Source organism: Danaus plexippus (genome assembly GCF_018135715.1).
Source record: "Danaus plexippus chromosome 22 unlocalized genomic scaffold, MEX_DaPlex mxdp_33, whole genome shotgun sequence".
Classification (NCBI taxonomy): Eukaryota; Metazoa; Arthropoda; class Insecta; order Lepidoptera; family Nymphalidae; genus Danaus; species Danaus plexippus.
This window is the reverse complement of record NW_026869856.1, coordinates 2,325,901-2,339,792: the sequence shown is the minus strand read 5'-3', so window position 1 is coordinate 2,339,792 and position 13,892 is coordinate 2,325,901. Positions and strand designations below refer to the sequence as shown.

Here is a 13,892-nt window from a genome sequence, read left to right as displayed (position 1 = left end):
AATGAGGAAGAGAAGAAAGAAACATTATAAAAAAGACCAGGATATTAAAACCTTGTAAAATACTGTTTATGGCCATCAATTGAAGCTTATTTCGGGCAGGATGGCTGGTGTAAATTAAAGCTCGGATATACTTCGAATATGTCTACCTAGAAGTATTCCTCAATCTATAAAGCAACGGTCAAAATTTATTTTATTCAATAAGCAATAAAAATACCCACTGAAAAAGAAAACGTGCCCGGGAAAGCGATGAAAAGATAATATTATTCAAGGAATAAAATTTTCAGCGGCTGTTATCTTGCATATATTTTAACTTCATGGTTGAAAATTGGATGCTCGACGATAAGAAAATAAAACTTTAAAATTAAACAAGTCCATGAATGTATAATTATTGTTGAAATTTTAAAAGTGTTTTTATTTAAAATAATTTTAACTTTTATTAAATTTATAACATTTAATGTACCTGATAAAGATTTTTGTTTTCTTCTAAAGAAGAATCTTCTATGGTAAACCATAGAATAAATGATTTTAACAATTTATAAAAAATAAAATAAACAAAAAAGCAAAGATAAACGGAAGACAAGGTAAAGGAATCAACTTGCTATATCCTTACCTTTTTAAAATTGAAGGATCTTTATTATAGATTATTGTAAAGGATTGTTGTCGTATTCTACAATTAAAACTATTGTTTCTCTAAAAATAATTAAACATTCCCAATTTATTAAACGTTAATCAAATGAAGGAGTAAATGATTTGGTATTGATGAGGTCACAAATTTTATTTGCACTGAACATTCCAAACATCTGTTCCACTCATTAAATTGTAACATAATACTTTCGAATACATACAGATAGAGCGTAACGATGACATTTAGTATCTACCTACACAAAATTTACTTTTTAGAAAAAAATACAAACACGTATGTTCGCATTATATACCATTATACATGAAGAATAGATATTGCAATATCGACTGCGTATTTGAATAATACTATACAATTTATTTCAATTATCGTGTACTGATTTGAATTATTAATAGTTAAATGTTTTTACCAGAAAAATAGATTTACAAATTTGTAAATTATTGAGGCTATTCGTCATTTGTCAAATTCTCTACTTAATTTCTTGATAATTGATTTTCATTGTTATTCCAGATGACTGATTGACGGTAGAAGTATCATCTCAATTTGTATAACATATGGTTATTATAATATGATGACTCAAGACAAGAATTGACGTATTTCCCTATTATTTTGTGCTTCAAGAGACTTTGATTAGTTTTATCGTTATAATCAATTTTTTTGTTGCAAAAAATATAGTTCACATGGTAACTCAAGGAATTCAGAATCTCAAAAAAAAAATTGGTTACAGGTAGCTAGCTTAATAAGTCCGCCTAAGCTTTGAAGCTGAGATATCTCTATATAAATATGACTTAAAAATCATTTTTTATCAATAACAAAATAAAATCAAAACCAAAAAAAAGTAAAGCATGAGAATATTCAATCACGTATAAGTTTTTTTCATAATAAACTTGCCTTTTAATTGTACACTTTGTCATAAAATAAAGATGTAAATAAAATGGACACAAAAATAAAAAAAACAACTCCCGAAAAAAGTTTTTTATAGAATTAAAATAACAAGAAACAGAAAAAAATACATATGTAACAGTTTTTCAAAAAAACTACGTCATTGTTCATTATATGGATATAAAACATCTCAAAGAGTATTAAATTCTTTCACGACTGTTTTATTATTCTTAAATGAAAAAGTTAACTTTATGCACAAGAAATTTAAGCAATTTAAAAATAAGCTTTTAATAAATCTAAGCACAATGACTAAGTCTTACACACGTATTTTGTAAACGATTGTGGATGATATGAAAGACTAATGCGAGTTTATTTTTTATAGACTTTGTGAGACTTTTATAAGAATTACAACAATACTACATAACTCAATTTGAATTTACCTAAAAATTGTTACGTGCACTGAATTACAGACTTCTCACATGTAACAGATTTCGGTATTTGATGGCTCTATCTAACAGTCACAGGTTGTATTATGGCATCCCCTATTGTGTCACACGACATGCTAAATTAGACTTAATATGTCTCAATTTAAATTTTGACGTCTATAGATGACTTCCAGTTTTATAATTAAAGGCAACCTGAATCTAATTTGAATTTATCAGTAACACAAATGATAAATAAAATATAATAGGGAATATAGAATGTTTTTTTGAGTACAAATGTTTGAGATTGGATAGTATTATGACTTGTGTTGATTGTGATTATACAGACGTATGTATGTTTTAGATACCATCGCAGTGGATTTTTGGTTAAATAGTATCTAAATTAGCAGCAAAGCTTCCTTATATGTTACATTTTTCAATGTTACAAATATTCTCTGATACAAAAAAAAATATTGCAAATAATAGCTAAAATTTTATTTTATTAGGTATACGCGTACCAATGTACAGGTTTTACTGAATGACAATTTTTATTAGTGTGTTAGTTTATTTCAATGTGTGCAGGTGTTTTGTGGATCTGGGTTTGAGTATTATTTAAAAGATAACTTTTTATTCTAAAAACACATAAAAAATTACATTTTAAAAAATAAAGTTTAAAACTTTTACACTAACATAAAAAGCATTTTCTACAAAGATATACAGTTTAATAAATAAAAAAATAATAATACAAAAACTGGCTTTCCAATTGATCATATAAAAATAAAGAATAGATCGTTTATTACGTCTTAAAACTATTCATATTTTTTTCTTGGTTCCCTTTAAGAGATGCTATCGTAGAAGCTACTTAATAAATTATTCCAAGCGGCCATACATCATTGCCAAACATTCGATGAAATATCCCCATCGTTCTATACGTATCTATGTGTGTTTTATTCAGCCATTGTTACAGGTATTTCATAAATCTTTCTATATCTGAAGAGGAGGTCTTTTATTGTCACTGTCACATTCATCAATTATGTTGATGCAAGATTTTAAAGGAAAAAATTTAGTTTCGACAGTATTTTATTCTATAAAACTTAAATAATAATGAGACCTAAGACTTTCGTGAGTATTAATTTAAACAAAACTAATATTTTTCGGATTTACTACGTATATTTATTCCTGTTATTCATAACTGATGATAAATAATAGTCACATCTCGTCTGCCCGTGATCACGTTTGCTGAAAAGTAACCGAAATGCCGGGAGTAGGTGGTTCTCTTTTTTTCTTTGTAAATAATGAATTATGTGTAGTAAATCCGAAAAATATTAGTTTTACTTAAAACTTAAACAGACCAGAAAATTGAAAGCGAACGAGTTGTAAGTATCACAAAGTCATTTTAGAGTAAATCCTATTTCCTGAAGATATTTTAATATTATATTCTGACGCAATAACATTAACAAAATTGATATTTTGCTTAATTGCTATAAAGTGGTGGCACAAAATTATTTCCTATATTCCCTTAGTCATACACTCCGCCGCAAAAAAAAACGCTGTTTTAATATAACTTACTAGAAATTTAATTGTAGTATGAGAGATATATGCGAATAAAAACATTCTCTAACTATTGAAAGCAGACAGATAAGAAAATTTCCATGTTAATAAATATTTGATCGTAAATAACTCAAAGCACTATAATAAAGAGTTTTACCTTAAATTAAAACTTACCTATTATTTTTTCATCAATATCCGGAATCCATCTTGAGTCAAGCGACCATCTTTCTGCCTTTTGCCAGCAGTTTTAGTACCTCTCTGTATAGGCGGCGCCACTTTCTTTATATTGAGACTTATATAAAACACCCAACTCATGGATATTCTTCATTATAAGACTCATGATGCACCAGGTAGATTTTACCTGGATTCCGGATATTGATGAAAAAATAATAGGTAAGTTTTAATTTAAGGTAAAACTCTCTATTATTTGTTTCGTATCAATATCCGGAATCCATCTTGAGTGATATGTTTGTTATCTCCTGGTGTTTTATAGAAATTGTTGACGCTATAATGTGTAGTAGATTAAGGTGAATATAAAAATTTTATATTAGATTGATTTCTATAACATATTTCCATGAACTGGGTTGAAATAATGAGAAAGACAGATGATGAGTTCGAATTACGTGAATTATAATCAATTAATTCCCTCTGGTAGTAATTTTGCAAGGTGAGAATCATTTTCCAATTACTAGTTGCTAGTATTTGATCTATAGGAAAGCTTTCAATAAAATTAAGGGAAGTCACGGCTGATCTTACTGAGCCTGGTGACGCTTCAATATCAGCATCTTTTAAAAGTGACTTTACCCATCCACCAATCATTGTTCTCGAAGCTGGTTTTACCACAGCTCTCGGTGTGATAAATAAGTGATTTAAATCTTTTCGTCGATCCGAACTCAGAGTCAATACTCTTTTAATCCAAAAGTTCGTGTTCAAGTTTTGAATGGGATGCGGTTTTAACCTCCATCCGGATCGCCTATGGTTTGCATTGTCGGTTTTGGAACCAAAAGCTGGCCAAAAGATCAAATCACCTTCCTCATATAATAAACTCTGATTATCAATTCGCAAGAGCGTGAGATCATGAATTCTACGACCGGAAGCAAGTGTCGCGGCATGCCTTGAAACATCGAAAAGGCTATTTTTATTAGGATTGTGCGAACTCACATAATCTAGTAGCTTTTTTGGGTTCCAGATAGGTGGCTTTGCCAATTTTTCGCGTGAGATTGATATTGCTCTTAGAATATGTTTAATAAAGAAATCCGACGATAGATCTACCGATTTATGAACAAGAATAGTTCTATATGCTAGACCTATATCGCAATGAAGATGAGCTAGGTACCGCGCTACTCTACTTCCGTTCGGAAATTTATGATCTACTGAATTTAAATCACACCACTTCTTCCATCTTATCCATGCTGGTTTATATGTATTCAATGTAGAATCTCTCCAGCTTGACCGAAGCAACCGTTGCTCAGACTCCGTCCATCCTGTTAAAATTTCCTGCCACCCGAAATCAGCCAAGCTCCCAGTTGTAATTTTTGAACTTCCGGTGGGTGTGTTCCTGTTCGCGTGTCTAGAAGTACACGGTTCAGATCTGGAATTAGATATAAGGCTCGGTTCTGAAGATCCGATTGGCAAAACACCTTTTGCCATTTCGGAGCTATTATAACATGGAGTCCTTTGGCCTGGTTCAAGTGAGCAAGTACCCTAGGGATTAAATTGGATGGTGGGAATAGCCATGCCAGATTGTAATCCCAAGAGCGACAAAAGGCATTGTAATAGAAAGCATCTAGATCTTGAATGTCTTTTGTTACATATGTCCGAACTACGTGGGCCGTTTTCGATGCGAAAAAATCTATTTCTGGACACCCCCACATTTGAAATATTTTCGTGGTTGCTTCTGTTATCAAGTGCCATTCGGGGCAAGCCTTTTGACGGGACAATGCATCGACTTCTACATTGTATCTGCCCGGTATATATTGTGCTATTAGATGCATGTTCACTTTGTCTAGAACCGATAGAAGCCGCCGAGTTTGTTCCAGAAGCTTCAGAGACTGAGTACCTCCTTCTTTGTTTATGTATGATACAACGGTCCGGTTGTCGGTCTGAAGAAGTATTTGTGAGTTTTGCAAGCCATCCTGATCGAGTTGAATAGCTGCTAAGACAGCAAACATTTCTTTTTTATTCACATGTCATGATTGTTTACTTTTCGTCCACGTTCTTGATATGCTGATTTCGTTGAGCTGTGCACCCCAGCCTGTGTTAGATGCATTTGTAGTCAAAAGGTTGGTCAATTGAGGTATTTGAATCGGCATTGACCCTCCTATTTCTTCCAGCCACCATTCCAATTCCGGCTGTACTGGTTGGGGAATACTCACGCGGCGGTGCGGGTGAGTTTTCGGCAACTGTCGACTGTAGTACTGCAGTGTTCGACAGTGAAGCCGACCCCTGCGAGTTACAAAACTCGCAAATTTGAGTCTCCCCATAATGGACTGGTATTGTCGGAGAGACCATTTGCTCTGTTTGAGTAGATACAGTGCCTTGCGTAGCGTTAAGCACTTCTGCCCCGACAGGGACTTTGTGTTACGTTTTGTGTCCCACGTTATGCCGAGAAACTCGAGGCATTGTGTCGGGGCTAAGACCGATTTCTGAAAATTTATCATCCAGCCTAGGGTCCTCATCATCTTTAGCGCCCCTGCTATGTCGTTCTGTAAAGCCGATTTGGACTGGTTCGCACGCAAAAATCGTCGAGATATACTACGCATCTGATGCCGTGATTTCTCAACAATTCTGCTATCCAATTGGTTACCGATGCGAACGTTCTTGGAACCGGTATAAGACCGAAAGGTAAACAGGTTATTTGTAGCAGCTGATGTTGATGCGGATCTTGGTGGTAATTAAACCTTAAGAACCTTCGATATTGTTTTAATATCGGAAGGTGAAAATGGGCCTGTCTGATATTTTACCATCCAATCTTCGAGCTGCAGAAAAGGTTGGCACTCGAATATGATTGAAAAGGCGAAAGGATTTTATCTACACCAACATGTTCAGTCGTTTGAGATTGAAGATGGGGCAAAATTCCCTGTTGGGTTTGGGCACTAAAAAGAACGTTGAACGGAAGCTGGGAGATGGCTCCGCACGTCCGATCACTCCTGTTTTTATCATGCTTTTGATTTCCGCTGACATATTGGAAGTAGTTTTTGTTCTGTAATATCGCATGACTATTTGACTTGGATAAATGAGAGGAGGCTGAAGGGAGAAGGGGATTCGAACCCCACTTAATAGTTTGCAAATTTTTTCCCAGAGCTCCAACATTGCTCCAAATATTTTGAAATTGTTTCAAACAACCTCCTCGAAACCTCTGATAGCCATTCGCCACGTTTATGCTTAATTGAGGACTGAAGCCGAGATTTCCGGGACTTAGTTTTGTCTCGTAATTTATTAAACATAAATTTGGGGTTAGTGGACTGCTGCCGCGGCCGTTTTCCTCTTTTTGAAAAGTTTTGACGAAAAAAGGTGTCATAAGGTTGTTTACTAGTAGAGGCTTTCGGATTTTCATATAAAATATGTTTAAACTTTTGTTTAGACTCATAGTTTGAGTTTTCGTTTAATTTATTCACCCCTCCTATTTTCTGAAGGTAATCATTAATAGCTTTACTGTTAAAAAAATATTCTGAACTTGGGGGTATTTTATAAATAACATCGCGACTTGGGGGTATTTTATAAATAACATCGCGATGAAATTTTTCCGGGATTTGTCTTAACAGTGCTTCCCTTCGTAAATTTATGAAATCTGCTCGTCCACCGCACACTATTTGTAATAAGTCATCCATTATCCTGCTATAGTTGGAATCTTTTGAAAATAATGATTCGATTTTATTAAACAATGAATTTGGAGTAAGTGATTCTTTTGATTCACTCGCCCAATTGACAAGTATCTGCAATGTTTTATGTAATTCCGCTTTTTGATTAAGTAAGGCATTAGTTAATCCAGCGAACGAACATTCTAATAAATAAGAACGGGGATCATCTTTTAACATTGTCAATTCATAACGTTTTGAATTCGTCGTTGACAGATAATTCTATAAAATTCGGGGGTAGCTAAATATTTCTTTTGTGTATCGGAAAATCTAATAGCATACCAATCATCACAATTAAATCTCTATAACTCAATTAGTTTTTGAAGGTATTTATCACCGGCTCTTTCACTGTTGTACTAATTTCCGATAAATTTTTTAGTTAATTTGGTGATTAACAACAGGTCGCTCTAAATTTAAATCGTTTGACTATGCTGTGTTATCATGCTTTAAAATTGTATTCTCGTTGCCTTTCGTTAAAAGATTTGTTAAGAAGGCAATTTGTTGAGATAAAATTTCAAAATGAGCGTAACTTACGGTATTTGATTCTTTTCTTTTTTCTCGACTTGCTGGACTGCCACCACAACTATCAGACGACACATTATCACTCTCGCATGAACTCGTTGATGATAACCGTTCTCCGTTTCCGAGAAGTGGATTTTTCTTCAACACTTTGGTTTTCCATTTTATCAACAGAGAGGTTACACAAACACTTAAAACACTTGCAAAGTAATTTCGCGTTAAACTTCACTTTCACTTGCTGACTTGTTAAAGGCGCGAAAAACGACGCTAAAATGAAGAATATCCATGAGTTGGGTGTTTTATATAAGTCTCAATATAAAGAAAGTGGCGCCGCCTATACAGAGAGGTACTAAAACTGCTGGCAAAAGGCAGAAAGATGGTCGCTTGACTCAAGATGGATTCCGGATATTGATACGAAACAAATAATATCAAAATTTTGTAGTCGTATAATTTATTCTTAACTACCTCATTTGTTGACTAGGAATTAAAGACTTAGATTGTAATGTTTTGGAACATTAAAAACAAAATATATTTTTACTTATTTTTTTATGTATAATTCTTATCGGTGTGTAAGGAAATAATAATAAGGAAAGCAATGTGATATTATGTTATACATCCAATATTGCGTATTATAACATCGGGCACTTCCGTGACTTATTGCAATCGTATCCCTTAATATCGCTAGGGCTAATAGTAAACACTCATCATCAGCGAACTTGGCTGCACGAATGACTCCATCTATTTTCTTTGATGTAATAAATATAATCTTATTTTTATTGCAATTTTGCTTTGTTTTTTTTTTTTATATGGTTAAATGAATTATTTATGTTTATACGAATAATCTCATATTATTTATTAAAGATGTCGGAATAATAAAGAATTAAAGCACATGAGACATTTGTTGTATGATCCAGTAGTGACTATTTCTTTTAAATTATAAATAGTTATACAAAAGCTTACATAATGTTAAAATTAAAATTGATGTACTTTTATTTTAATAATCACAAAGATTAATTAAAGATATCTTTAACTACTTTGTGTTCGTTCAATAATATAATTGTTCAAACTAAACGCTAAGGGGTTGGCACAAAGCCGTCCTTCTCAATCACGTTGAGTGCCCGTGCTGTGAATAGTAAAACGTTTCTCTTCATGTACATCTTTAAATAATTGCCTTTTTAAATAGATAATTGTTTAGGTTAAAGTGGGGTTTCTAATAATAATTGGTTGTATATATATTTAACACAACCATTATTACTTTTATATAAGAGATGGCTTAGTTGTATTAAATCACTAGAAATAAATTACAAACACTCTGATTTATAAGTATCCAAATTTATTATTTAAGATTCTTTCAGCAGAAACGTAAATCAGCCTGGTCTCAGTGATTAGTGCTCAATGTGGTTGGACAGGACTACTCTTCTACTAGTTACTCAGTTAAGTACATACATAAAATTGGTTCAAATTCTATTAGGATGTTGGGTAATTTAAATATAAACAGATACCAAAATATTCACTTTTTTAATATGGTCAGTAACTTTTAACGCAATATAGAAAACGATACAAAGTTTTACAATGTATTTATTGCATTTATATAACCTAATATTATTAAATTCCACAGCTCTCGGAATCTGTGAAGTTTCCGCATTTATCTGAGAAGTTAATTTGAATTTATCTTTGTCTTTAAAACTCTTGAAATAAAATTTGAAAACACTTTACACTTCCCAAAGATAACACAAACGAGTTTTCTTCGCGTTATTAGGTTATAAAGAGAGTTTGAGTTGAATATTTTACTTTAAACTTCTGAAACAAACTCTGTCCGCACTATCTTCAATTAAAAAATTAAAGAATCGAAAAGAAATTTTCATATCTAATTTGCATCATATCTAATTAAAAATTTAGGAATATTAAACTTAGGGACGAAAAGTACATACTATCTATGACGCGTTATGTGTTATTGCTAGTGTAGTGCCTTTAACGTGTTGTACATGTCTAGCTCCTTGCATTTCTAGTCTAGCAACTTCTAAGAATAGATTCACTTCATGGAACAACGCTTTGTTAAAATTAACCCTTGTGTGCTGGTGTAGCTCTTAAAGGAGACTGTACTGAAGATATTAATATAATATGTAAAATAAATATCATAATATATTTTAAAATTAATAATTGAATAGAATATACGTTACAAATGGTTTGAGGATGAACATAAATAACTTCTGTTATTAAGATTTTTTACATATATACATATATATATATATATGCATGTCAAAAACATATTGAAAGTAAAAAATATAAAAAAAAACTTTTATTAATAAGTAAAACAAATTTACTTTAAATATACCTTCACAGTATTTATTTGTATGATTATAAATGAGTGAGTTTTAAAATATTTAGCTATTCAGCCGTTACCTATTCTATAAATAAAATTTTTATACAATATTCACATTTTATATCTTGAAATTAAGTTTAAATTTTCGTTATTCTGTTGCATTTTTTTTCATTGCCCATTGGGCTTGTACAAAAAATGTGATTCCTCTATTTTAGGCCAAAAAAAATAATCCATTTAAATACAATAATAAATTTATTCTGCCATCTTGATCTATCGGTAGTTTAAAATCAATAAAATGAAAATTCGTAAAATACAGGTCTTATAAACAATTCTACTCGGGGGTTTGTTTAAAATACCTTCACAAATAATGTATGCATAAAATGAATACATACAAAAAATGTATGCATAAAATGCCCACAGCAAACTTACATGAAAGTAGACTTAGGCCCTAAAAAGCTTAAGATTTGTATCAAGTTATATATATGTGTGCTATAAATCTACTGAGGTTGCAGATAGTGAAGAACCAAGCCGTACCAGAATGATGTCAATCAACTTAAGTACAGGCGGTTTGACTCCATTTAGGCCGGACATTAATATTGCGTTAGATTCAATTACAAAAGATCACAGCTGTGATACCACGTTTGCAAACATATATCGCACAAATACATCGAGACACTTACATACTAGGATATGTGAGTGTAAATGTTAAGGGTATTTTTAAAAATTTACTGCTGTATTTTAATATCTAAAAACATTTATAATACATTAAACAATGAAAATTAGAAGTTAAAAAATTAAGTTTCGTTATCTAATATTACAAATAATAAAAAAAAATCAATTTAAAACAACAATTAAACAAGAACTTTTTTGAGTAAATGTGACATAATTAAACATATAATATAAAAATATTAATGTTTATATGTGATATTAAACGTGGATGGCATATTAACTTTTTAGTTCTACCGCCTTAAATACCTGAAGTAAGTAATTTCAATTTCAAATCTAAAGCATGCGGTGGAAGCCACATTAAATTGTTGTTGTATTTTTGTATCAATTTCTGTATCATGCTTTCAAATATAATGCACTACTTTGAACTAATTTGTAAGTTTAAATTGCCCATGAAATTGAATTGCCACGCTTACATCAACTGAATAATGATTTTGAGGTACATTTTGACTCCGCATTGCCACGACGTGACAAAATTTATTTCCTGAGGTTTTAAAACATAATTTTCTTGGCAAAGTCCTTCTATTTATTGTTTCTTATATGGTCCTCTTTCTGGTCATAGTCATGTAATAAATATATTTTGTCAATTAATTATCATCATCAGCTTACAAATTAAGTTTTGCAAAACAGGAAGCTTGACAATATTGACTTGTTATAAATAAGGTAAGTATATTGTTTTATATACCTGCTTGAACTAATGTAAAATCTTTTAAATAACAACTGTAGAATAAGGTTACTATTTGAAAAAAAAATTGACTTTAGAAATGATTTCAGACAAATTTTATGAAAACCTCTATATTAAAAAAAAATATACACCATTATTATTCAGGCCCAATATTTTCTGAAGATAAAGAATTGCTTATTTTTAAAGCCAATTGCTTGATCCATTGTTATTATTGTTATAAAATTGATATTATTGATTGATCATAGCAATCGATACAAAAAAATCACTTACATAATCAAATAAAAAAAAATTATATTATAACAGGTGTAAAAAAGTATAAATAATATAAAATGATAGGTAATGAAAATTAATCGTATAAGGGATGGCATCCCTTACGGTGTTACAACTGCTAAAAAGTTTTTAAATATTTCCAGTGATCAAGAAATTTTGCATTAATTTTACAACAATTAGGAGACAGGCAAGGACAAGTAAACCTTTCATTCAGAATGTATTATCCTACGACCTTTTGTCTTATCGAAAAATATTAAATGCTATGTTGGTTGCTAGGTTAGGTTTTAAACTTAAAGGCAAATACGGGCCTTTTAAATGAAAGTAAATCGTTTTTCTTGAATTTTATCGCATATTAAGCGATGGGCTTTGTAAGTGATTAAAAAAATTAAAATCATTTATTATGTTTTTGACATAAGGTAAATCTTTTTCTGTTTCTAAAATAAATAAGAAAAATTTTACGTGGACTATTTTCCCAATATATTCTGAGACTAAATGTCCGAGAGGCACTACTTCTCGCAACGCGATTCGTTTAAGAACGCGTTTAAATTAGTTGATTATAAAATTACTTTTTATTTTGGCTGGTATATGGTTTAAAAAAAAATCCTTTTTATTTTATTTTTTCTGAGCCCTAGTGAATAAATTGTATAATATATAATTAGGAAAATTATTACATAATAATGACAAATTATAACTGTGAGCACTGAGCTCTGTGGTGGTGATATGTGTTTAAATAAATTACATACGATCATTTAATCTGCCTACCCTACCCCAAATCTCTATATACGTACCTGATTATCACTAGTAAATCAACTTTTAGGATCACAAAAAACAACAAAAATAGCACAATGTATGGCAACAATAACACTTCAAATACAAAACATAAACTTTTTATCCCAGGTGAAACCATTTTTAACTCTTTAAATATTTAATTTTGTACGATAATTTTTAGCAAACACTTTCAGCACAATACGCAAGATAGATTCCAATTTGGAATATGAGGTAAATCTTTGATGCGAAATATTTCGTGTTGAAGAAAATGTGTTGTCATTTTAATTTCTTTTGATAAATAAATATAGAAAAAATAAAACACATAAAATTGTTCTCATATCAGACCGTATGTTAGTATAATTTATTTATGTTTTGAAACTTTTTTTTTATGAAAATAAATAATAACGTCACCTTTTTTGGCATATCAATTGTATGCAAGCAAAAAGTTCATATAAATTAAAAATGTTTTGGTGGCGATTTAAAAATTCACAGGGCAACTGTATTTAAGCCACATTCACTATTCAGTTCCTTTTTTAATATTTACAACAACGCAGGTTGACTTTTGTTGAGACTTTAAATAGCAGCGTGTTTTTTGGTTGTATTGTTTTAACTGTTTTAGTTCTTTCAGCAGCAATATCAAATATAATTATCTCGTAGTGTCTATATTATTATATACGTCGCATAATCTAATTGAAGGTAAGTCTGAAGGCGTGTTATAGCCTATGTGGTCTGATTTGCATTGCAATTATCAAAATCTTATGAAGAATCGAAACGCAGACATTTTGGCCCTTATCTTTTACCGTAAATGAGAAAGCTATGTGATAAAGAAGAGCTCTCTTCCAAATCTAAAAGTCGAGATCGCGTAGACAATTTCTATCAGTGTTCTCTATTACCACCTTTTTAAAATAAAATGACGGGTAAGACCAGGTTTACTAAGGTAAGATTTTTCAAGAGTAATATTTGTCTCATCTTATGCTCTTATAATAAAGTATGAAAACTGGTGAAACAAAGCAGATTTAAATCTTTATTGAGCTAAGTAGTTACAATTAAACTTGTCCTTGAAAGCGATGTTTAAATTTATATTTATTTCAAAACTTGGTATTTTAATATTTCTATGGCCAAAATTATAAAATAATCCTATAATTAGATTTATATTTTTAAATTTTTTTCCATATTTTTCCAATTTTACGCGAATATTTTCTAGAAACTGTTTATTCTTGTATAAATAAAACACAAAGGCAATCCCGAA

General features: G+C 31.0%; 1 protein-coding gene across 1 annotated transcript; it reads right to left on the bottom strand.

Annotated features, from left to right (window-relative positions):
* Positions 1-3,742: 3,742 nt before the first annotated feature.
* LOC133320416 (uncharacterized) lies at positions 3,743-5,666 on the bottom strand. Its single transcript, XM_061528796.1, has 3 exons — positions 5,307-5,666; positions 4,252-5,199; positions 3,743-3,856 (listed from the first exon to the last, which is right to left on the bottom strand). The coding sequence occupies exons 1-3, from the start codon at positions 5,664-5,666 to the stop codon at positions 3,743-3,745; spliced, it is 1,422 nt and encodes a 473-aa protein (XP_061384780.1).
* Between the last annotated feature and the right edge of the window lie 8,226 nt (positions 5,667-13,892).

What these genes read in the sequence shown, in the direction of transcription:
- LOC133320416 (XM_061528796.1), bottom strand. Translation starts at nt 5,666, where the DNA reads ATGTTTGCTGTCTTAGCAGCTATTCAACTCGATCAGGATGGCTTGCAA. An exon ending in CCCACGTAGTTCGGACATAT is followed by an intron (nt 5,200 to 5,306) that starts GTAACAAAAGAC and finishes TTTAATCCCTAG; the next exon opens with GGTACTTGCTCACTTGAACC. An exon ending in TTGAAGCGTCACCAGGCTCA is followed by an intron (nt 3,857 to 4,251) that starts GTAAGATCAGCC and finishes TCCGGAATCCAG; the next exon opens with GTAAAATCTACCTGGTGCAT.